Here is a 24,118-nt window from a genome sequence, read left to right on the forward strand (position 1 = left end):
CGCAATTATTACTTTTAATAATATTTTATAGGAATTCCTTTGTATATAGTCCAGAATTATCATGGACGCTTCAGGAGTGATATGCTGTAAAGATTCCGATAACATATGATATTTTTTTTATTGACAATATGTTATTCATTGTTAGTAAAAAAATATTACACTTTGTTTTGGTGCATGAAATAGATCATAACGGTCAGAACACGAATTTATTTATTTTCCAAAGATAGCCAAATAAACAAAAATCTTACATTAGAAGAGTGATATAAATTCTGTTTTGCATCTTCTAATTAGAATAATGGAATTTTTTAGCCTTTATCGATTAAAAAATATTGATTTCAATAATATTTTGAATAATTTTCTAATGGCTTTAAAATTATATATTTGAGCTAATGAGAGACTTGATGCTAGTTTTGTTTATTTACGTGATTAGTTTTTCTGATCTCTGCCGTATAAAAGTTTTAAATTATTGAATATTTTTTGAAAAACAGTCTGTTTTGTTTTTTATTATTTATAAAAGGTAATTAAATATGTACATCACTATTTTGAAAAATCTTTATTTGTTGTCTTAGGTTAGTACAAGGGATGCTCAAATGAAAATGTACGAAACGTCGTAACTACGTAACCGTTAACATATTTGCCTATGCCGCTATGGGAGAGTGTAGCAAGACATCTAGGCATGCGATTGGAGTCTACGGTGTATATCGGACCATGCGCGAGCACCCGCATGCGCAGGAGAGAGCAGAGGCTCTTATAAAGAGTGCCGTCCAATTGACGTGACAAGTCCGCTACTTGTTGAGTTCCTCGAGCACAGAAGAACCATTAACTCCGATGTGTGCTGTGAAACACTCCGAAGACTACGCAGGTCCATCAAAAACAAAAGACCTGGGCAATTCACTGAGGGTGTGGTTCTGCTCCATGATAATGCACGTCCACACGTCTCCAGGGTCACACACGTGGAACAAGCCAAGTTCAAGTGGCAGCAGCTCGACCATCCGCCCTACAGCCTGGACATATTGCCCAGCGATTTTCAGGCGTTTGGTCCCCTGAAAAAAACACCTGAAAGGGAAACGCTTCAACTCGGACGGCGAACTCAAGGACGCTGTGGAGGATTGGATCTCGTCATGGCCACAGGAATTCTGGGAACAAGGAATCCTTCGGCTCGTTAATCAATGGGATCGCTGTGCTCAGGCCTATGGTGTATACTATGAATAAAGTCTTCATTTATACCCACAGTGTCTTTTCGTACCTTTTAATTTGAACACCCCTTGTATTATCCTATCAGTATAGGTAGGATGGAAATAAATTACATTTTAAATTTTTTTCCGATATATTGAAATTATAAATACTACAAAATGCATTGTTTAACTTGGGAATTGGCGTTTTTGCAACAATAAAGACAGGAAGATAAAGAAACTTTTATTAAAAATTCTTTTCTATGTTTAGAATATTGTAGAACAATATTAATTTTTTAAAATTATACTTTAAAGCATAAAATTGTAAAAAATAGCTTCTAAAATTTTAGTATCACAATTTAATATGTATTAAATATATAAATATTTTATTTTAAATCATTGTAGTTAATTATTTCATGATATACAATGTATAAAATGATTTTGTTTTTTTCCTTAACGCCTAGAAGTTGAAAAGGGACTCATATATAAATATTGGCTAAATTTGCCATCTGTCATTGGAAAATGTACCATATGATGAACTTCATAGATGAACATTATCTAACCTGGTATATATATTTATTAGCATATTTTAAGTTAAAAATTTCTGTAAATTTTGCATTAAAAAGAAAAATTACTAACTTCTTAAATTATCTGAACATGAAATAATCTGACATTAAAATTTGGTTTTATAATTATAATAAATATATTTTTAAGCATTAAATTTTGAAAAATATGCAACACATAGCATTTTAGTAGCATATTGTTTAATTTGTAACATATGTGATATTTGAAGCCTCACATAGTTTTGTTCATTGTACTATGCGCCTCCCTAATTTTCTATCATCTCACTTGAAAGTGGAAAATTAAATTTAAATGGAAATGATTAAACTTCAACTAATACAATAATTTTTTTGCTGAGATTAAATATATTCGTTAAAAAAAAAAAAAAGTAGAATCACTCAGCATGGAAAATTTTCTGTGCACTACGGAATATGCTTCATAATTTTCATTATATCCGAGAGGATTCAATAAAAATTCAGTAAAAATTCAATAAAAATTCAATAAAAATATTGATTACTGATTCAATAAAATTCAGATTTACTGATTCAATTAAATACTGATTCAATAAAAATTCAGGTAAAAAAACAAAAAAGGAATTTTCGAGGTATAAGAATGATACCATATTTTTAAACATTCAGTTATACAATAAAAAAGAGCAGCAGTTTCACAAAAAAAAACCATTATTGTTAATTTGTGAACTTAAATCTTACTTATAAATACAACAAAATTTCAAATATTTTGTTAAAAGCAGGCTACAGTACACTCTCGATTATCCGCGGAATTGGGTGGCGCGGCCGCCGCGGATAACAAAACTCGAGGATAATCCGAAAAAAGCTAAAAACGGGTATAGCAAAAGAGAAAACAGTCATTCCAACTTTGAAAACTCGTTTTATGTACAATAAAACGTAAAATAAACAGCAGGAAATGTATAACTAACGCTTAATGTTTTAGTATATCGCTCAAAACTAATCTAAAATGCATTTTGTTAATGAAAACAGAAAAGTGCTTTGTACTTACGAGAGGCGTCAAGGATACACAGAAAAATTAATACATATGTACTGTTTTAATACTGTAATGTATTATGTAATTACAAAAGCATAACTGTAAAACTACACCTTTTTGAAGAAATCAGTCATTTCTGTTTGCTTCTTGCTTTGGAAGCATTTTTTCTTTGCTTGTAAGCAAAAAAAAAAAAAAAAAAAAAAAAAAAACTTAGTGCGGCAGGCGCGAATAACCCGCCAGCGGATAATCGGGAGTCTACTGTATAATAAACAAAACTCCAACTCAATATGCAAAAGCAAGCTTTGTCTATATCGTCATAAGATAAACTTAAAAGAATTTTTAAAAAATTATTAAAAAGAAACAAAAAGTTGCATATCAACAAAACCGGCATCAATGATAGATAATTTTTTTAAACTTTAATATGATGTAAAATTTATTTATATGCTTCTTCTTCTTGCGTACAGCCGACCACCCCGCCACCACTGAACGTAGCAGTATCGACAGGATTTATTGTGGTCGATTCTATTTATATGCTATAATATTTTTGGCAGTTATGAAGTAAAAGTGACAAAATTTCGCTTCATTTTTAAATAATTAAAATTTCTAAAAAATCATTCTGAGGTACACATTATCAAACTCCAAAAATATATTCAAATTTGGTAGCCTAAGGTTTAATAATCTATCCTGCAGAACTCCAAAACAAACACACAAACATTTTTTTTTTTTTTCATTATCAGTAGCTGTAAAGAAAGAAATCTTTTTTTTTCTGCATCTGTAGATAATTTATTCAGATATAATATGATACAATTACAATTTAAATCGATTTATTATCCTCAGGTTATGATTTTGGTTTTAGAAATCATTACAAAGAAAACAGAAGTTGACTTTTAAGTCATCAGTTATCTGCGAGCATCGCTAATGAGATTAGTCTGACAAAAAGCCGCTTTAAATTTTGACATGGATTTGCATATGCAGATGTCCGTACTGGTCAGGCACAATCTATTTTTCTTCATTCTATAATGAAATATTTCCTGAAACAATAATAACATTTAATTTCATTTTGGCATCGTAACACAGAAATCTTCGTCAGACCATTCATCTTGTTGTCATTGTCCCACTCTGCAAATGTAAATTATTTTTTTATTATTAATTTCCATGCAACTTTGATGCACAGACTAGTGTTTAGTAGACTGGTGTTTTAGTAGTTGTTAAATTTTTCTACCCTCAATTCTTGTTACTTTTCTGTACATAGGATTGTAATCTGAGGCACTATTTTTCCATCATTTTTGGGCGTAAACATTAAAATCTTATTAATTTTACGATGCTCTGTATTACATCTTCTCTTCAAAGCAGTGAAACAGGAGCTTAAAAAAATTCCTAAGACTCTATGGTAATTTACATTACACGATGGTAAGATGCTTCGTTTACTCTTTTTACCTATACTTATATAAAGCTCAATGTGTGTGTGTGTGTGTGTGTTGGCGCTCTACAGGCCAGACCGTTTGACCTACAGCTACCAAATTTGGTACATGCATACCTTGGAGGTCGGGAATGTGCACCTGGGGTCCCTTTCTCTGAAATTTTTTATTAGAATTTTAATTATTAATTAAAAACTAACTTTCCCACCAAAAAAAATCTTTTCATTTTCCCCACCGCCAAATGAGAAAGGCTTCAGATTTTTTCCCACGCTAATGATGTCAGGCTTAACTTTTTTCGACCGACTATTTCAAACGATTCTGTTTATTTTCTTAATGTTCAATGCATTTAAAATTAAACATGTTTAATTAATAGATCTTTCAGATTCATTCTGAAGTACTTTTGAATTAAAATAAACAGAATAAAGGAAATTAAAAATTTCTAATCCGCATAGCGTTACCCCAACTGGCGTAGAAAAATTCACGCATTTGCGTTACCGTAACTGGCGTTGAAAATTCACGCATGCGCATTGTGATCTGATTGTTGACAACTATTATCAACGGATGCGGACTTGATTTAAATTATTTTTAGGTTAGTTGTATGCTTTTTTAATTAAATTGTATTTATGTTAGTTATATATTTTTTTGTATATTCTTATAGTTTTAAGTACATCGTTTTTTTAAGTAGTTTTTTTTAACCTGTTTTCAACCGATTAGTTTAAACGATTCGTTTTATTTTCTTAGCGTTTGATGCATTTAAAATTAGACATTGCTAGTTAATCGATCTGCTCATGATGAATCTGAGAAAATTTTGTTGACATATTCTTGAAATATTACATAAATTAAGAAAGATATTCTTTAGTGCCCATAAAGTTTAAACGCTCAGTGACTCTGTTTTCTGTAATCATATTATAAAAAAATGCTTTGTTTCAGTAAAAAAATATTATTATATTAACTGCAGATTTATCCTTTCCACTTTAATTTAAAGCATAAATTCTACTGGAGCTAACAGAAAATTAGAGAGATACATATTACGTTATGACTGAAGGCCTTTATAATACAATGAGTGAATTATATGGCAATCAAAATTTGAATTTTTACAATATTTTGATGAAGAAGCTATTAAAGTAGGAATTGCATAAAATATTTAATTATTAAAATTTTAACGAACATTAAAATTATTGAACCGGCTGGTCGCCAAAGGCGGCAAGTATAAAATATTTTGAAGTTAAATGGGTAATTGCCCAGATTGAGAGAGCTCTGTTGATTATTAACAGCATTTCTCAAATTAAAAATACATTCAAATCAGTCAAAATAGTTATTCCGAAACTATTTATCGCACTATAAAACCGTAAATGCCTGTCCTTGTTAAAATATGTTCTCTATAAGAGAATGAGATATTTTTTCATGCAAGGGATCGAACTTCATATTCAGAGTTACACAAACACTCAATTTTTTAAAATAGCAGTATCCGATTTCAAATACATATCAAAATTCTCCAGATTAAAACAGCAAAATACATATAACATTTTGTAATTTTCTGTAAATGGCTGATTTTCGATTTCTAATGTTAAATGAGGGTTCTCATTTTTCCAATATATTTTAAGATATGAATTATTATTATTATTATTATTTTACGATAGCACTTATTTAAATAAAAATATTTTATACGAAAGATAAAAATTATTCATTTCTAAAAATATAAAAATATGTTTTATTTACTAATATTTAAATTTCATAAAAAATGTTTTTATTAGAAACACACAAAAGTTTTGACGCCAATCGAGGAAGTAGGACCTAAAATATCATTGTTCGAAATTTTATCCTTTTCCACCAAATAGTTTTTGAGATATGTAGGAAAAACTAAAAGCATTTAGATCATCACGGTTTTCGTTTTCCTTCAGAGGGCAACACATCTTTACAAAGGAATTTTCTGACATTAATATTAATAATTAAACTTATTCAGAATTTTTGGTTATCTTAAACGATATGCCCTGAGAATATTATTTACCTATTGTGTTATTTATAAATAAACATGCAAACAAAAATATGCATTTCAATTTCTTATTTAAAGTTTCATAGTTCAAAACAATTAATTTTTTTAATTAATTTTTCTTCGAACATAGATAACGTGTTAAAGAATGAAAATAAAGCTTGAATGAAGGAAAATATTTAAAGATTGACTTATTTGCTACTTTCGCCTATATTGAAACAGCTTCTAAATCTTTCTTCTTTAAGGTTTCCAGTTGTTTTGATATGTGTAAAATTATACATTTAGGAATTTCTCATTGTTCAGATTCATTTAAAAAATGTAAAACTGGGAATTGAAATTGGAAAATCTGAAAATTATGAAAATACAAATATGCAGATGTCCTTTTATGTGAATACAGTTTGCATATTATTTAAAAGGGCATACTTCCAACTTGAATGGCATTTTTTTTTCTTGAATAAAGCTTTTAAAGATTTAACGAAAATTTGAAGTGGCTGTATACTTTTACGACCCCTTATACAATAAAATAAACAAACATAAAAGAGCTATTTACAAAGAGAATTACACTCGTGGCAGAAGATTGACTTTAGATTTTGAAATTCGATCTGCCATTTGTGTTTAGAGACTGATGATTTAAATATAAGAAGAAAAAAAAAAGAATGAAATTTCAACAAATAAATATAAAGAACTACTATCTAAACTAGAAAGATATGTCCAATGATGAAAATAAATAGAAATATAGTTGTGGCAATGCAATATCACATTTCAAATAGTAATTATCTGTGATAAGCAAGAAGATTATGAATTAATGCATATTAAAAACGATGAATAACAATAAGGTCACCTATTCTTTTACTTTGAATTCACAACCAGTTCCAAAAAGAATAAAGTTGGCTCAAAGCTAATTTATAATCATACAGGATATTCCAAAAAGTGGAATAAGCTTTTGAGTCCCTTTTTCTTTCAATTCAATGTTTCATTAAAAAAACGTAAGCAAGTATTCTAACTTCTTCAAGTATATGAAAGTATTCTAACTTCTGTGGAAGTTGATAGCAAAAAGTTAACAAATTAAATTTTTATCCGTACTCTGTAGTGTGAAAGTATCAATTAGTATTTTTTTTTTTTTTTTACTTTTATCTATGTACATACGAAGTTTCCAATTTCTACTTTTTATTTACAAAATCTTGCTGAAATATGCTTATTTTAAATTTAGAAGGACTAATCATAAATTCAGATAAAAACATTTATTTCAGAAATAAAAGTTAATTTAGATATCATTAACAAAACTAAATTTTATATTTGATTCCCATTATTTGCACGTATTTTAGAATATTAACTTGATACGCACCGTACAAATGAAAGCTTTTAGAAAACTAGCAAAGCAGGGCGGTGTTCCACAAATGCACCTTATACAACATAACCAGATTTAAATGAATTTATTAAGTACCTTTTAAGTTTTGCTTATTCTGCAAATGTGTCATTTACTATTATGAAATTGCTGTAATGGCAGTTATTACTCTGTGTGCTGTAATGGCAGTTATTACTCTGTAAGGAAGGCTATTCTCTAAAGTTCGGAATATTTTTGAAGAACTTCATGCCATTATTTTAAAAGAAATTGGTATTATTTGACAACGATGTAGAGAATTGTGTAATGAATTGAATTCGACTTTCCAATCAATCCCAAAAGATTTTCGTAAAATACACTTTAGATAAATAATTGATGCATTTACACGTTAAACAAAACATAAAGGTGTCCGGATGCTTCTGATTATATAGTGTATATCAGGTTACACTATGCTATACATAATAGGAATAACGTAACAGTTTGATTTACGTCAGACTTAATATATATATATATATATATAGTTTTGAAATTATAAAGAAAAAATACACCACATTTCACATATGCGGAGTTAAAAAAATTATTACAGATACTTATATTTCTTCGGATATTGAAAGTATATAATTTAAATTTTTACAAAATGTCTTGATGGTACACTGTGATATTTTCTGCAAGTTTTTTGTAATTTGGCTGAAACAATTATAAGCAAAAACAATTTTAAAAATTTGGGATTTAAAAACAAAGCAAAAACTTTTAAATCTTTCCAAATTTTACGCTATTTTTACGAAAACGCACCCACTTATTACATAAAACAAGCAAAACGGCTGATGAATACTGCAAGTTATAATCGGCATTTTGTAACACGGAATGAGCTTAGATCATTTTCTTCATCGTCAATTTTCGATCGGTTTCCTGGTTGTCTTCGCGATCTAATCTTCACTGTGAATTCAAACATACTCTTTACATGGTCGAAGCTCAAGGACAGTTCGTCCAATCTTTCAGAAGAAATTTTTTAAAAATGTGTAAATCTGAAAGTGTCCGTACACTTTTTTTTCATACAGTATATCTATTTGTAGACTTGAGCTCCCAGATTGACAACACAATGCGGTGCGCTCAACGCTCTTTCCACGTGTGTCTATACTACTTCGTCCAGTGGTGGCGGGGTGGTCGACTGTACACAAGGACTTTTCTATGTGAAAAATATTACGTATATCAGTCTCGCTAAGTATTTTTAGTCTAAAATCAATCTGACATCTGCAGTCATAAATGTTGAAAAACTCCTAATCTCCACAGCTGTTTATTTATTTTAATAAAAGATTTGGCGCTTTGCAATTTGAATAATGATACTTATCAAGAAAGTTCAATAAGTGAAGTTTTAGAAACAACACACCTACTTATGAATTACCAAGCACCAGCAACATATCGATTGGAATGATTGTGAATTGTGGTATGAAACTCTGGGTTGTTGCGGTTGTTGTTGATGATGATTTGGGCAAACTTCTGGTGCAAGATTTTCTACCCTGAGTTGTTATTATTTAACAACGATATTAAAACATTTCCAAGTATGTATGTAAAGGATTAAAAAAAGAAATTTAGAAAATATTTAATTATCCAAAAATAAAGAAATTGTTTTGATTTAGTGTATTGTTTTTTTCCTGCATGGAAAGAACATTGCATTGTCAAGATACTTGGAAACCATTTAAAAAAAACTTATATCAAAAAAAGTTTTCTAAACCAGACTTATCTGTCTTCAGTATGGCAGCAAGTTTACAGCAACAATTGGAATTTCTAAAACTAAAGGAAAAGGTTCTATTCAAAGAAAATGTCCAAATAATATCATTAAATCATTGAGTAAATGCGCGTTGAATCTGCTGAAAGAAAATATCTCTCTGACTAAAAATCAGAAAAAAACGGCTAATTCCTTGTAAAAATTTTTTAATACACTTCTGGGAAAAAAATACAAGCTATATAAGGTGAGGCTACTATTTACTTAGAATAAAGAATGGTTGTTAACATTTTCATTGCCAGATACGATTCCCTTAATAATTCCTCTTACTAAAGTAGTATTCTAAGAAAATGATATAAGTGTTTGAAAATAATTCAGAAATAATAGATCATTTATCGGGCTTGAATCATAAAAGGCAATAAATTCTTCGCAAAGATAATTTAACTGATAGTGAGAAATCAAATTTATATTTACAAATTCCCCATCATCAGCAAAACAACAAAGAAACTATTACAGAAAAAATTTAAAAGTTTCAACAGTTCAAAATCAAGAAACTAAAATTTTTTTGGACTTTTTGAAAGCTGATAATTTAGTGCTAAGCAGTAGCGTAGCGATTGTGAGGCAAGAGGGTATTGATGTCCCTGGCACTAGTCTTATGGGACATTATGGAAATAAAACATTAGAGCATTTATAACATTTTTTGAAATGAATTATCATGAAAGGTTAAAAAAACTAATGTCATGCCCCAGGAGTTCTCCAAATTTACTAGAAAACTGGCAACTGGGGGGGGGGCAAAATATTATATCCTGGGCTCTCTATTACCCTCGCTTTGAAAAACATTTTTGTGACCTTAATTTTGGACATGAGTGTATTTACTGGATATTTTAGGTATATCATGTTACGAGACTTTGGCGCTTGCTAGGGAGTATTGCCTGGGAAAGGCTAGGAATGGCTGTGCGTGTGCGATGAAGGTAACGTTAGAAAAAATATTCGAAATAAAAAAGAATAAATTGGGACGAAAACAGGGGTGTTTGTGGGACCCCAAAAAATCCCCTGAAACTTTTACGGACTTACTACCGGCATTTTGGAGTTTCGAGAAGGGGGGGGGGGAGAGAAATGAAAAATTACAATTATGAAATATTGAATGACCTAATTATAAAAGTTCAATGAATTACTTTTTTTGCAAAATTAATAACCATAAATTTTCAAACATATAAACTACTACATTTTATGCAAATATTTTAAATTACCTGAATTAATTCTTTAAAAAAATTATCTAACTTCTGCTGCTTTTTTTTTATTTTCTGTTGTTTGTGGGCTTGTCTTTCTTTTGTGGTGAACTTCATAATTGCAGGAAGATTGACTTTTGTTTTCCTCATTTACAGTTGAAGAAATTTCCTCGAGAACTGCACATGCAGAGGTAGAAGCAGTTTGCTTTTCTGCTAATGTAGAAGGTTTTTCAGAGACTTTTATAGGTGACTCATCTGAAATACATGTTTTTAAGTCCTCTTGATATGTTTTCCAACTTCTGTTCATATTCAGTAAGAGATCTTTGTGAATTGGATCAGTCATTGGATTTTTTGAGCCATATTTTTCACATGAGGTTTCTTTAGAAACCATTAAATCATATTTAATAGTCTGCACTGCATCTAGGGAATCAATCTTAAGAGAGGTTCTATAGTCAGTGACAAGTGTATCCATTAAATTGAATGCACTTTCCACTAATGGGCCATGGAAGCAGCTAAGGCAGGCTTTGACCAATTTAGCCAATGTAGGATACTTATAATCATTTGTGAAATCATCTTTTAAATTAAAAACTTTAGACCAATATTTATCAATTGTACACTTGACTTGATTTCCACTTTCATCAGATGTGTAGAGCATTTCTTTGGTGATATCAATATCACTCTGGTATAACCTTATTTCAGCTTCTACTTTTGACTTTTCATTATCACTAAAAATATGGGACATAAAAGATGATAATTTTTCAAAAGCTAATATTGTACTGGTTTTACCTCTTAGCTCTGAATCTAATGCTGTAAAACTAATTAGATATGAATTTTTAAGGGGTAATTTCTGTTTCATATGCTGAAATTTCAAAGTGAAATTCTCTTGCGTACATAAATAAAAAAATATTTCAATAAGAGAAACGAAAAATTTACACGTGCATCAATAAATTAAACGAAAATTTTACACAGCGGAGAAAAAAAAGTTGCGAAGCGATCAATGACAAATAGCTAATACGGCGAAAAATCCCCCTTCTCTACTTATTGGCGCCACGCCAGGAGAGATAAGACCTTTGAACCCAGAGTCACGTGATCACACATCTGGTCGTGAAGTCTCTCCCTTTTTTTTCTGCCGCGCCTACTTGCCGAAAAGAATCCAGAAGAGAATGTCCGAGAAACGGGGGAATGAGTCATAACTCGCAATAAGGAAAGAACAAAAAAGAAGTTTTTTCCCCCTTTTCACGCATTATCACTGCCTTTGGAGAAAGAAAGGAAAAGTTTTCACCACACACGCTGACCTTGCGTTTTCTGCTTTCAAAGCAAACAAAATCGTCCAGATCAAAATAAATAATTCATTATTATTCCTACTTCCTTTTGAACGACGATCCCCGGAATTTCCGGGTATCGAAGTTCAAAATCCCCGGAATTCCGGGGTTTCCCCGGAGCACAAACACCCCTGCGAAAAGCATTTGTAGAAAAAAGTTAAAATTAGAAGCTTTTTATAAAAAATGCGGCTAGGAAGAAAATGATTTATTTCCACAGCGTTCCTTGAATTGCAGCTTTTTGAGCGTTCTTATTGAATGAGTTTTCTATATTCTTCTTTTTTTCATATGTTTAGACACTTTTCTTCTTTACCCCGGTTTACTTCGGAAAAGATCTACAGAGTACAGCAAAACCAATTCATCCCTTAGTTCAGACATAATGACAATCAAAAGTAACTGGTTCTATATTGGTCACAATTCAGACATATTGTTATGCAAAAGAGAACTAACCAAAGAGTTTGTAAAAGTGCCACACCACGCATTTATAAAAAAAATGCCACTGATGATGAATTGTAGTATCAGTTCATATACTCCATGAATGCAGTACGAATAGTAATAATTACGTTGAAACCTTCTCTACACTATCGGATTTGGAATTTTGAGTTCTGGACTACTGTTCAAACATTAGCATCGGAGGAGCTTGAAAATAAATAAATTAAAAAAAAAAGCCAAAATGTCAATGTTTACATCATATATATAACACCTCATTCTTCCTGTTCCTCTGCGGGAATGTAAAGATTTTATAAATTGTAATCACTCTTAGCACTAACCCTTTCATTGCCTGGAAGGGTGAATAAATTTGGTGGGAAAAAACAAACAAACATACTTTCTTCATCAGAAAAAAGTATCAGATTCGTCATCGTCTTATATAAAAACTGCAGTTAAAAAAACGATGTTAAGAACATAAAAGTATGAGCAAATGAGTCATATTAGAAGAACCTTTAATTTCATGGTATAAATGTAAGAGTGCGTTTACACTCACGGTTTTTAAAAAGTTATAAATTAAATCAGACTATCAAAAAACACTTTAAAAGTACAACATAAGAAAATAATTGCTTTTAGGATAAAAGTGCATGGTATATTTTAAGAAATACACAAACACACACAACCCCCCCCCCCAATACTAATTAATAAAAAAAACTTACTTAGGTAAAATCGGTTTTCACTAGCAGTACCATGTTTAATATATCCAAATCACTTGAAAATTGAGACAGTGTTCACTCTAGCTAAGAAATAGTAGCGAGCGAGGGTAAGTGGTGTCTGTTGTATGACATTATTTTTCTGCCCGTTTCATCATGTTTGACTTCAAAAAGTGGCAAAAACGCTCTAACGCTTTGTTTGTCGGTCTCAGCGTCACTGCGTGTGTGTGTAAGGGTATTTTAAAATCTAATTTAAATCTGGTTAATTTTCTAATTTTCATTTGAAATGAGCTCATCTAAACTTTATTCTAAAATGTTCTTTTATTTCCTGATCCAATTTCCACTTTTTATTTAATTAATTCTGCACGCACTCTATAAAATTGTTGGCCTCAGCATTTTCAACGCTCCGAGTGAAGGCATAAAATTCCTTAATGCTTACAAAGATTCTTACGCTGGTGCTTAATTATTTCAAAGATACCTAAGATTCCATATCCTAAATCTACACGTATCAAAGAAATTCACGAAAGAAAAAACACAATTAATAAAAAGAAATTAATTTTTGTTCGTAAATTATGTCTCCAGTGGTGAAATCGAAGAGGCAAAATTTCAAAAATCTTTTCTTCTCGGCCACCCACCTGCTAAAATATGTCCATGTTATATCACACAAATGCACTATACTCATAATTAACGGACAATGAATAACACGGCAATTAGAAATAGAGCTGAAGCATAAATCAAGAACAATTTTAAAATGCATAACAAAGAATGCGTCCAGATGCATTACTTAATTGCACTTACCTGATGCCATCCATCATCAGAAATAACCAAAAGCCATCAATTATGGAAACAGGTGCAAACTTATACAGTAAGCCGATGAATGAATCTTCCGATTTCCGACACATGGCATCATCAATATGACAGTCCCATGAGAAAATTTCAAAACTCAGTGTTTACACCTAAAATGACTAAAGTTATCGTGATAGATAACGGTGAATCAAAAGAAGTTGGGATCGATAATTCATTTTTTGAAATACCGCATCCTGTCTAGGATGCGTATTCAAAACTGCATCCTGTTACAAGATAGGTCCTCCCCCTTGAATATCGAAGCAACTCACATTTGTCTGTACTTGTATAGTTTGCATCGAGCAGGTTTCGCTCGATAACTATACGAAATATAATGCAAAATATTCTGATAGCCAAATTATCTCTCAACAACTTAAGACTCATTTTTCCGGATATAAACTTTTCGGAACAGGCTTTGTAATTTCGAAACGTGAACAGTTGACAACACATGGGTCGGATATCAGCACTAAAGAAAGATGCTTGAGCCACAACAGGTTTACATATATTATTTTAAAGTACGCACAAACAATCAATGACATATGCCTTGAGTGGCAGATGAAAAAGATGATTGGGCAATAGATAGGAGTGCCAAAAATAATTGTCACTGGTGATCAATCCTTTTTTTTCTTCTTTTTTTTGAATTATTAATATCTAAAAATTTTCTTATCCACTGTAAAATAACCCAGAAGTAGGTTTGCTCTATGCATTTTCTAAAGTAATTGCTAAATTTGAATAATCAAATTATAATATATTAAGATCTATCTATAGCATATGATGATAGGAAAAACAATTTTAGGCAGCAGAAAATGTATTTAAAAAATCAGCTCTCATAAATACATATTTTAAAAACAATGGTGTCAGTTGAATCGTTTAAACTTTTGCTTGAGATTTTTTAAAAATCGTTTTGGGTATACTTATAACTTGTTACCTGCAAGAATAGTTTTTCTGCAGCTCAAAAAAATTCCAACGATTTTTCATAAATAAACATAAAAGTGAAACTATTGGTGCGTTAATGGCAGCAAATGAGCTAAAAACATCAGCAGATTTGCTTCATGAATGTTTTTCGAAGCTATATTTCATCAGAAGCACGATTTTAAAAGAATTTAGTGAAATTATGCCATTAATAAGCAGGAGGCAAATATGCTTCCAGTGATGTAATAATTATGCACCCTCTTACATTACTGCATATATTGTTTGAATGCAAATTTGTAAATAAAGTTGAAAAAGACCTTCAGGCGTTCGCAGAAAAGCTGTTGGCAGACTAAAGAGACAATCTCTATATATTAAGTTTTTTTAAATAGAAGTATTAACAGTGTTAAAGCGTACAACTATCATATTTTATAGTTGAGGCAGCGATAAAGTTCAATATGCATTAACTGCAAAGTAAAAATGATTCAGATATAGATAACAAAAGATATAAGCGAATTCAAAATATTTTTATTACTCGAATAACATAATATTACAGCTGAACATTCAAAGGACAAAAAATCCATAATATTAAGATATATAATTTGCAACTTATGATGAATGATTTATATACTTATAATGAATGCATTGTTTTGTGGATGAGAACATAAACTTCATTTTAGTGTTCTGAAATAAAACCACAAGAAATACACAGCAATGAACATGATAAAATTACTGTACTATCTGAGAATGCATGAAAAATACGTGAACTAATATAGCAGACAGATTTCATTAACTTACAAACACTTTCTTGTACTATCTTTCACAAATATTTTGATGACTCCAAGAAAAGATACAGCACTATCAAATATGAAGTTATAGCAGTTACAGACATATCTACAAAACATCAATATGAAAATGCAAAAGTTGATCATAAGAAATAAGAAAATAAATAAATGACATATGTCGAGGTATAGTATCTGCTAAAAAGAGTAGATGGAGATATTACAAGATTATTATTACCTTTATTTATTTATTTTTTACAATTTTAACCATCAAAATACTTCAAGAATGTAAAATGATCAAAGAATATGTTTAAGATTATTCCAAAAGCATATCTTTACTTCACATTACCTTATTATTTGAAATTTAAAGGGAGTAAAGAAAATAATAAAATATACAATCTATAAAATAAATTTTATGTAGCGAAGAAAGAAAGTTTTATTTTAAAATTTAATTATATAAATAAGTGCACAGTAGTTTTTCTTGACCCTCAAAGACTAAAGAGAAAATAATAACCAAATAACCTTTTGACCCCTTTGACCCCCAAACCCCTTTTTGACCAAAGTAATTGAACAGCTAAAAACTATTCACTAGGAATGAACAATTCTGAAATAAAGACTAATTTTAAAAAACGAAAGCAGACAGTTTTTCTTAAAATAAACTGAAATTGTTTAACAAGTGAAAAACAAAATCTTTCAGAAATTCATTTAAAAAATGCTGCTTTGAAATGTAGCCCAAAATTTTATTAAATACAAATTTTAGCAAATTTTTGGATTCATGTCCGTATATACGCGGACATGATTACTCGCCAAAAGTATCACCTAGACATGAAATTTGGTATGTTTTTCATATTAAAATTACATGCACATTTATAAAAGTAGTGAAAAAATCCGCTCGACAGAGAAAAAAAATCTGTTAAAAATTAATGTCCATAGATGTGTGTACATAATTCACAAATACCAGCTGCACAAATGAGTAGTATGTTCTTCTAATATCAAAACTGTACATTTATATTTTATTCAAAATGGGTCAACAGAAAGCGGTAATGTTCTAGAATGAATACTCAATTCTCTACAACGTATGACAGTTATAAAAGAGCCATACTGCGGAAGAAATATATGGGGAAGCATGCACTCAATTTCATTTTTGTGACAAATACCAAGGGAACTAGCAATCTCCACTTATATAAGCATAAGCAAACTACTTGATACATATTTAATGTAAAATTAAATTGCTTCATATTTCATCTATTGCCAACATAACTGTTAAGAGTTAAAATTAAAAGTGAAAAAAATTTAACCTCGCCTAAACGAAACAAATAATATTTAAACTTCCAGAAGCTATTCAAAGCAAGTAATTTTACATTTTAAAACATGATATAATACAATTCCAAAATATTAGCAAAGATTTAACAATATAAAAGACTAGTTAGACTATATAATAGTTTAACGTTTCTAATAATTTACAGAATGGTCAACAAATTCATATCTGGAACCGGATTTTATATAAGAAACATGCTAATTCACTTGAATAATTTTCCTGAAAACCATTTCTAAGAAAACAAATATTCACAAAAAATTTAAAAAAAAAGCTTCTAAAACAGTGTAAAAAGTAGAATTTCACTTTCCCGAAACTACTTTTAGACATGCGAGAATAATATGACTTCTCCAAACATTTCCTGCTGGTACACAGGAGCCAACAAAAACAATAAAAATAGCTTTGAGGAGCCAAACAACTGATCACAACATTTCTGTATTCAATGACAAAATTATTTTTTAGCCTTCATACATTACATATGTCAATATGTATGTATCTTACACAACTCTAAATTATACTTTATAAATAACATGAAGATATCTATTTGAAACAACATGCTGAATTCTGAAATTTAATTGAAATCCAAGAACAATTAAGCTACAACCACAATATTTTAATGCAAAAATTGTAAGTACTCGTTCCAAGATGAAACATTACTTTGCTTTATGTAAGCACATTTCTTTTACAATAACATTAATACAGTACATATAAAATACATCTTAGATATTATTACATTAAGAGAAAACTGCAAAACAAATAACACTGCAATCATGATCTGTGGAAAAGCAAGTGTAAACATTTTTTAAATCAAATAATGTAACAAAATTAAAATATAACGGGAACTGAATTATTAATACACCGATGTAGCATACACAATCGCAAAGAAAACCTTTTTCTGTAATATAAAGGAAGAAAAATAAATACTTAAAATCAGTAAAAAGTCGGGTATTATGTTAAAAAAATTTTTAATGATGGTGGACATTTTTGGTAACAATCCATCTTAAGCATTCCTATTTAAAAATGGAATAATTGTGTAAAAAACATGTATATATTCCAAGCTAATACAAATAGATGTAACAAACATTTTGATCATATTTGCAGAAAGCATTAGTAACTGAAAAATAGAATCATGATATGTCTAAGCAATTCAAAATAAAGATAATAATAGTTTGAATATCTACACGCATTCATTAGAAATGAACAACAAAAGGCAAAGTTGAGAAAAATTCATAGATGCAACAAAATGACAAATCTATAATAATGATTAACACAAATGCTTGCTCAGTCAACAGGATGAATTAAAAATAATTAAATACCATAGAGTAGCATTTTATTTATATACAATTATGAAGAATATCCACAATATGAAAGTAATAAAGGATAAATAAATGCTTAGTGAGTAAATCCAAATGCTGTCAAGCCCTTTTCAGATTTAATTGCACATTCATGAAAAACATGACTGTTATTTTCTTCAAAATATTTATTGTGTCATAATACATTAAAAAGAAATTATCAATATCGTCAAAACGTCCATTTCAAAAGTAATTTAACATGCATCATCTATCAGAAACTTGAGTAGTTTAAAGAAATATCCTCAAAACGTGATCGTATTAAAATTAAATCAAATGCCAATGACTAAAAATAGATAACAATTCTGTTAAACGCATTCTTCGGTTAAATAAGAGAACATCAAAATTATGATGTTAGAAGTCGAATAAACTTAATAGAAATGAAAATTTAACAATTCTTATGATAAAACGAAAGCTGTAATTAAGTGAAATAAATTATATATATAAAAAAAGAAATAAAGCAATGCTTCAAGTTACATAATCAAGTACAGTTTCTTTTAGAAGGTGGGATATCAATGTCTATGGAATCGCTGCCAAGAATAAGCCTGAACCTTTTGGTCACGGCTTTCATAGGAGAATTCTTGAATATATCCGACTCATCCTTAGAATGAGTACGCGAACAGCAAGGAGACGAGATGCGAATATCAAGTGTATGATCCGGAACTGATGAGCACTGAATTTTTGGATTTTTATCTGAAATTGAACTCTCTTGAGGCTTTTCAGATGCATTTTCATTTTCAATGTGGTTTTCATCGCAGTCTACAGGTATGATTTTATAAAACATGCTTTTGGAATGAGGCTTATTCTTGACACTTCTAGGCCTTTTATCTGAAGATACAGCATTGATTGAATTAGATTCAGCAGAATTTCTTCTTACTCGTACAGTAACTTTCACACAACCTTGTGCACAAGGACGAGAAGTTGCTTTCACCATTAAACTAGAAGATGAGGCATTCTCGAGCTCTGGGGAATCGGTATCTCTTAATTTACCCATTGGAGTCAGCACAGGGGGCTCAGACAAACCCAATGAATTTTTGCGCCTCCTTGTTCTTGACGAAGTTCTCGGACAATTATTAGAATACAATATGTTAGGCATTCCACTTATATCTGGAACATCAGGTTTATCTGAAGATTTTTCTCTTTTCTTCAAAGAATTCTCAACAGATTTATTTCGTCTCGTACGGATAATCTTTGCTTTATAGATAGGACCTTCTTTTAAAGGTTTTAATAATGCTTCTGCTCCTGCTCGTAGGTCGACGGAAAAACGAGAACGACTTCTAATTGGTTTCTGAAGAGAAGAGCTTGGCAATCGAGAAGTGGATTTTATTATTCCAGTGATATTTGTATCGCCAGTTTTACGGCATTTTCTACGTTTCAGAAATGACACAGTACTTCTAAAAGTATCGCCTGTTACGACATGTCTATATGCGGATGATCTTTGCTTCACGTTCTGCCGAGACTGTCCAACCGATTCTGACTGGGCAGCCAAACAGTTATTTGAAACTCTATTTACCTTAGGTTCTTTTAGCCTGTACCTTAGAATATCTGAGATTACAAACGGAAAACTTTCTTGTCCTCGAAAATTTTCAGATTTACTTGATCCATCATCTAAGGAGAAAAAAAAAAAAAAAAAAAAATCTACGATTAATTCCACAATACAAAAACAGTAACACTTTTATTTACAAATTCACCTGTACGAACAATCAAAGTGCAATACAAATATCACAAAAATTTATTCTATGCTGAGCCAGCAATAACTCCTATCTGTAGATCTTTCCTATTTAAGATCGAAATTTATTTACTCATTTAATCGTGACAATATTTTTAATCTTACTCATCTTATTCGATAAACAGTGGCAAATGCTAAATGAATTGTTCTATGTAAAATATGATAGTAAGTTTTGCAAGCAGATGAAAATTGCTTTAACAAGATTTTGTAATTCGCACCATCTACACTACTGGCATATGTTTCATTAGGTTAAACAGTTATTTCAATGACAGTGTCAGCCCAACAGCAACTTAAACTAAAGGGTATAATACTGGTTACCATCCTTTTATTAATAATTTTGGGCAAAATACATTCAAGAAACTGAACACGCATTCTACAATGTTAAGTTCTAAAATCGAGATTAATAAATTTTAAAAGATTTAGGTTATAATTTCTTGTTATTTTTCAGATGTTAATAAATCTGAGGATAATCTAATTTCAACATTCTATTTAATAGACAAGAATGGAACAGCAAATCAGTCAACATCTTGAAAAATTTATTGTGTCAAAATGTAAACGATTTTTCACGGATTTTTAAATTTATCTAAGTATATAAAAAGAATGTCACAAAAAATGAATATTAAAAACACCAAGTATGCTCCAGTATGTAATATTCGAAGAAGCTTCATTTAAAAACTTATAATTCACGGAGTCAAAGCAAATTATAAAACATTCAAAATATAGTAATAAATAGACGCCAGAATACGTATTAACATTCAAGGATGATTGTAACTACTTTTCAAAAATCTTGAAAACAAGCATGGTGTAAAAATGTAATAAAATGCTATAATACTTCATCATATTTTATAACAATTTCTCCAGTAGGGCAAAAAGAATAATTTTAATAAGAAATAAAGGGAAACTAATAAATGCTTTACTAATAACAATAATTATCTGTTATATTACATGCATATTTTCGAACAATTTCATTTAACAAAGAATGCAAGAGCAATTTTCAAAATAATAATTCACTACATTTGTTCATTACATCATTCGGTATTTTGTTTTCTCCACTTTTTTAAATAATTGTTACGTTTATTTTTTAGGCAGACAAGATGAATTCTAGAAATTATTAGTTATATTCTTCAGTAAGAAAAGTTCGATTCATAAGACATTTTGGCATAGTAGACAATGGCTATTCACTTAACATTTCAAATAATAGATTAAAATCTAACGCATCCATATTAACTAGTCCTGGATAGGAATTGCTATCACAAAGAGAAACGTTCATGCAAAATAAAGAATTTTGTTGTCCAAATTTAAAAAACTCTTAAGTCAATAAAGAACTTAGTAATTATTTGGCAGCTTTTGATTTCAAGGTTAGAATGCTTTCATCACCTGAAATTACATTTGATAAATTATCAGTAATTTTATTAAAACAATAAAAAATGAATATTTCGCCACCAAAAAAGGATTCAAGTCAGAAAATTTAATAAAGGCAATTCTTCACAAGACCCCCCCCCTTTTTTTTTGTATATAATCAATTCTTAAATACTTCTTTGAAGCATTTGAATTATTTTCTTAACTGATCCAATTTTTTAAAATGATTTTATATGCCTTTGTACAAATAAAAATTCAGTTATCAAGTAGACAACTTTTAGAATTCTAATTATGATACAATTTCCTCACACAGCTCGCGAAACGTTAAAATTCTCACCAGATGGTCGTCATCGTTTTAAAAAAAATGTTACATTCGCCAAATTAACATTGACAAAATCGGCATTTTAGTTTCAATTAATGTCTGTGAATAGATTTTAATTTCATATCAGGAGGAAAATACACAAGTCCGTATATCGAGTTATTTATTGATTCAGTTTCCTTTCTGAATTAAAAGGTAATTTTCATTAATCTAAAATTTTTCTCAATATTCTAAATATAGGAAATTCCTCTAAAAAGTTAGAATATATAAAGGGAGAACAAATTAATAACACTAAAAATTATAATATTTCTATTATTAAAATTTGTATAAATTACATAGAACTTTTTTGCTGAATGGCGTCTCAATCATGGTAGTTATTCAGACATATTCGCAAACATTGATATAGAGGCATTTTAATGCTTTTAACATTTATATAATGAGTTCATTTATATCAATTATTTTGTAAAAATTATGAATAGAATAGCAACCGTGCCATAGTGTACGCTTTTCATTACATTTAATTGTCGGGGGTGAGCATATCTCCTATTTAAAAAAAAAAAAAATTGAATAATAAAAACATTGTTTTAATATAAAAGGAATACTAATAAATCTATGACACGTGACATTTCTCACTCACTCCTTACCTCCACATATTACCACACCGTTTTCTTATTTCTTCTTATCTGGAGGGAGATGAATATGTTGCAGGACATTTAGATTTAAATTTCTTAATCTGACCAATTATTGCACAAGGATTGCACTTACAATACCATAAAAGTAGTTAGTTACTTTCAAGATGATGGTGTAAAAATTATTCACAAGCAATTATTTTTGAAGTTATTTAATTCTCCCTCTCCCGAAAAGACATATTTTACTTTTAACTAAAGATTAAACGAATTCTGGACAAATAAAACATTGGAAGTCATACTAGAAAAATAATCTATTTTTAAAATAGAATGTCAAATCTTGCAATATATTCTATAATTTTTAGACGTTCCGTAAAACTCATTATTATATGTAGAAGTAAAAAGCTTTCAGCTAGCCAAAGAAATTTCAAACTTCATTCCTGATCTATTTATATGTAATGTTTGGAATCTGTTCCTCCAGAGTATACACTCAGCATAAACTTTGAAGCAGAATTATAACTTAAAGAAAGTCATTTCCTAAACGATGTAAAACATTATATCAGTTAAGATAAATAACCACTGTAAATTTGGTTCTTTTTCATTTATGACTTCCACAGATATGGTCTGAAATTATATTCGGACCAGTTTCATTTTTAAGATGATTCCGTCGACAAAATTAATTCTGAAATTAATCAAGCATTACTTTTCAATTAGAACTGATTAAACAGCAAAAGAAAATGGAGATTTTGAATGCTTTTTACATATAATATACGAGGGAAGTATCTTTACCTTCGAGGGGGGAAAAAATTAAATTACTGCTGAATTTAAATTCAAAACTAAATTTTTAATTAAACCACTCAAGAAGAAAATGAATTTATACACATTATGTAGATTTCCAGACTAGTATTAACGGTGGGCGAAAAAAAATATTTAAAAAGATAAATACCAGAAAAGAAGCATAGTAAATACCAGTCACTGTAGAGCCAGAAAAACTGGAACAGCTGATCATATGCAAATAATGGAGCAATGCAACCAATTAGCGTAATGCGACACGGTCGACAGTCCGTATAGAAAGACAACAGGTGTCTGAGGAGGCTATTACATGGGCTCTTGCTGCTACAATAGCAGGTTTTCAAGATTTAAGTAATTTTCAACGGGACTAATCGCCGGCGAACAAGATATGGGGCATAGCATTTTTGAAGTGGTGAAATTTGAATTTTCGCTCACGACCATTTGAAGGGTTTACCGTAAAACTTCAAATCTCCGACATAGGCACAGCCGGAAAAAGACCTTGCCAGAACGAGATCATCGACGACTGAAAAGAATCGTTACGCATTCAACACTTCCTCAAATTGCTACAGATTTGAATGTAGGATCATCAACAAGTACCAGCATACGCATTTTGAAACGTACTCTAATTGTTATGGGCTTTCGCTGCCGCAGGCCAACTCGCGTACTGTAGTTGATTTAACGGCACAAAGTTCTGCGCCTCGCCAACATCGTCATTCGACTTCTTAATGACTGGAAAAACATTGTCTGGTCGTTTCCAATTGTATCGGCCTCATGCCTACAGGCAACTGTTTAAGTTTGTGGAGGCTCTGTGATGGTATGACGCGTGTGCAGTTGGCATAAAATGGAACCTTTGATAGTCTAGATACGACCATGACAGATTAGCGGTAAGTTAACATCCTTTCTGATCACCTGCATCCATTCATGTCCTGTATGCATTCCGACGGACGTGGACAATTTGTACAGGATAATGATCCCCCCTCCCCCCAGCTCTACAATAGCTACCAAGTGACTCGAGGTGTACTCTGAATTTCGTTCCCCCTCTCTCCCCCCAGACATGAACATTAGCGAGCATATCTGGGTTGCTTTGCAACGTGTTGCCAGCCTTTAGGTGATTTCCATCACTTCGCAGTCTCATGGTTTTGTGAACTGGCCTACAGGAATCATCGTTTAAACTGCCTCTTCATAAATTAGTTGAATCCA

At 30.5% G+C, this 24,118-nt stretch overlaps 1 protein-coding gene across 2 annotated transcripts in view; it reads right to left on the reverse strand.

Moving 5' to 3' along the window:
* Positions 1–15,187: 15,187 nt before the first annotated feature.
* The window catches only part of LOC129958897 (histone-lysine N-methyltransferase KMT5B-like), a 34,414-nt gene continuing 25,483 nt past the window's right edge, over positions 15,188–24,118 (reverse strand). For both annotated transcript variants that reach the window (XM_056071619.1, XM_056071620.1), the window contains exon 9: positions 15,188–19,701. In XM_056071619.1, coding sequence (XP_055927594.1) covers positions 18,575–19,701 — 1,127 coding nt within the window. In that variant the 3' untranslated portion in view covers positions 15,188–18,574. The remainder of the gene's footprint in view (positions 19,702–24,118) is intronic.

The sequence above is a fragment of the Argiope bruennichi genome, chromosome X1, assembly GCF_947563725.1.
Source record: "Argiope bruennichi chromosome X1, qqArgBrue1.1, whole genome shotgun sequence".
In the NCBI taxonomy this organism is placed as follows: Eukaryota; Metazoa; Arthropoda; class Arachnida; order Araneae; family Araneidae; genus Argiope; species Argiope bruennichi.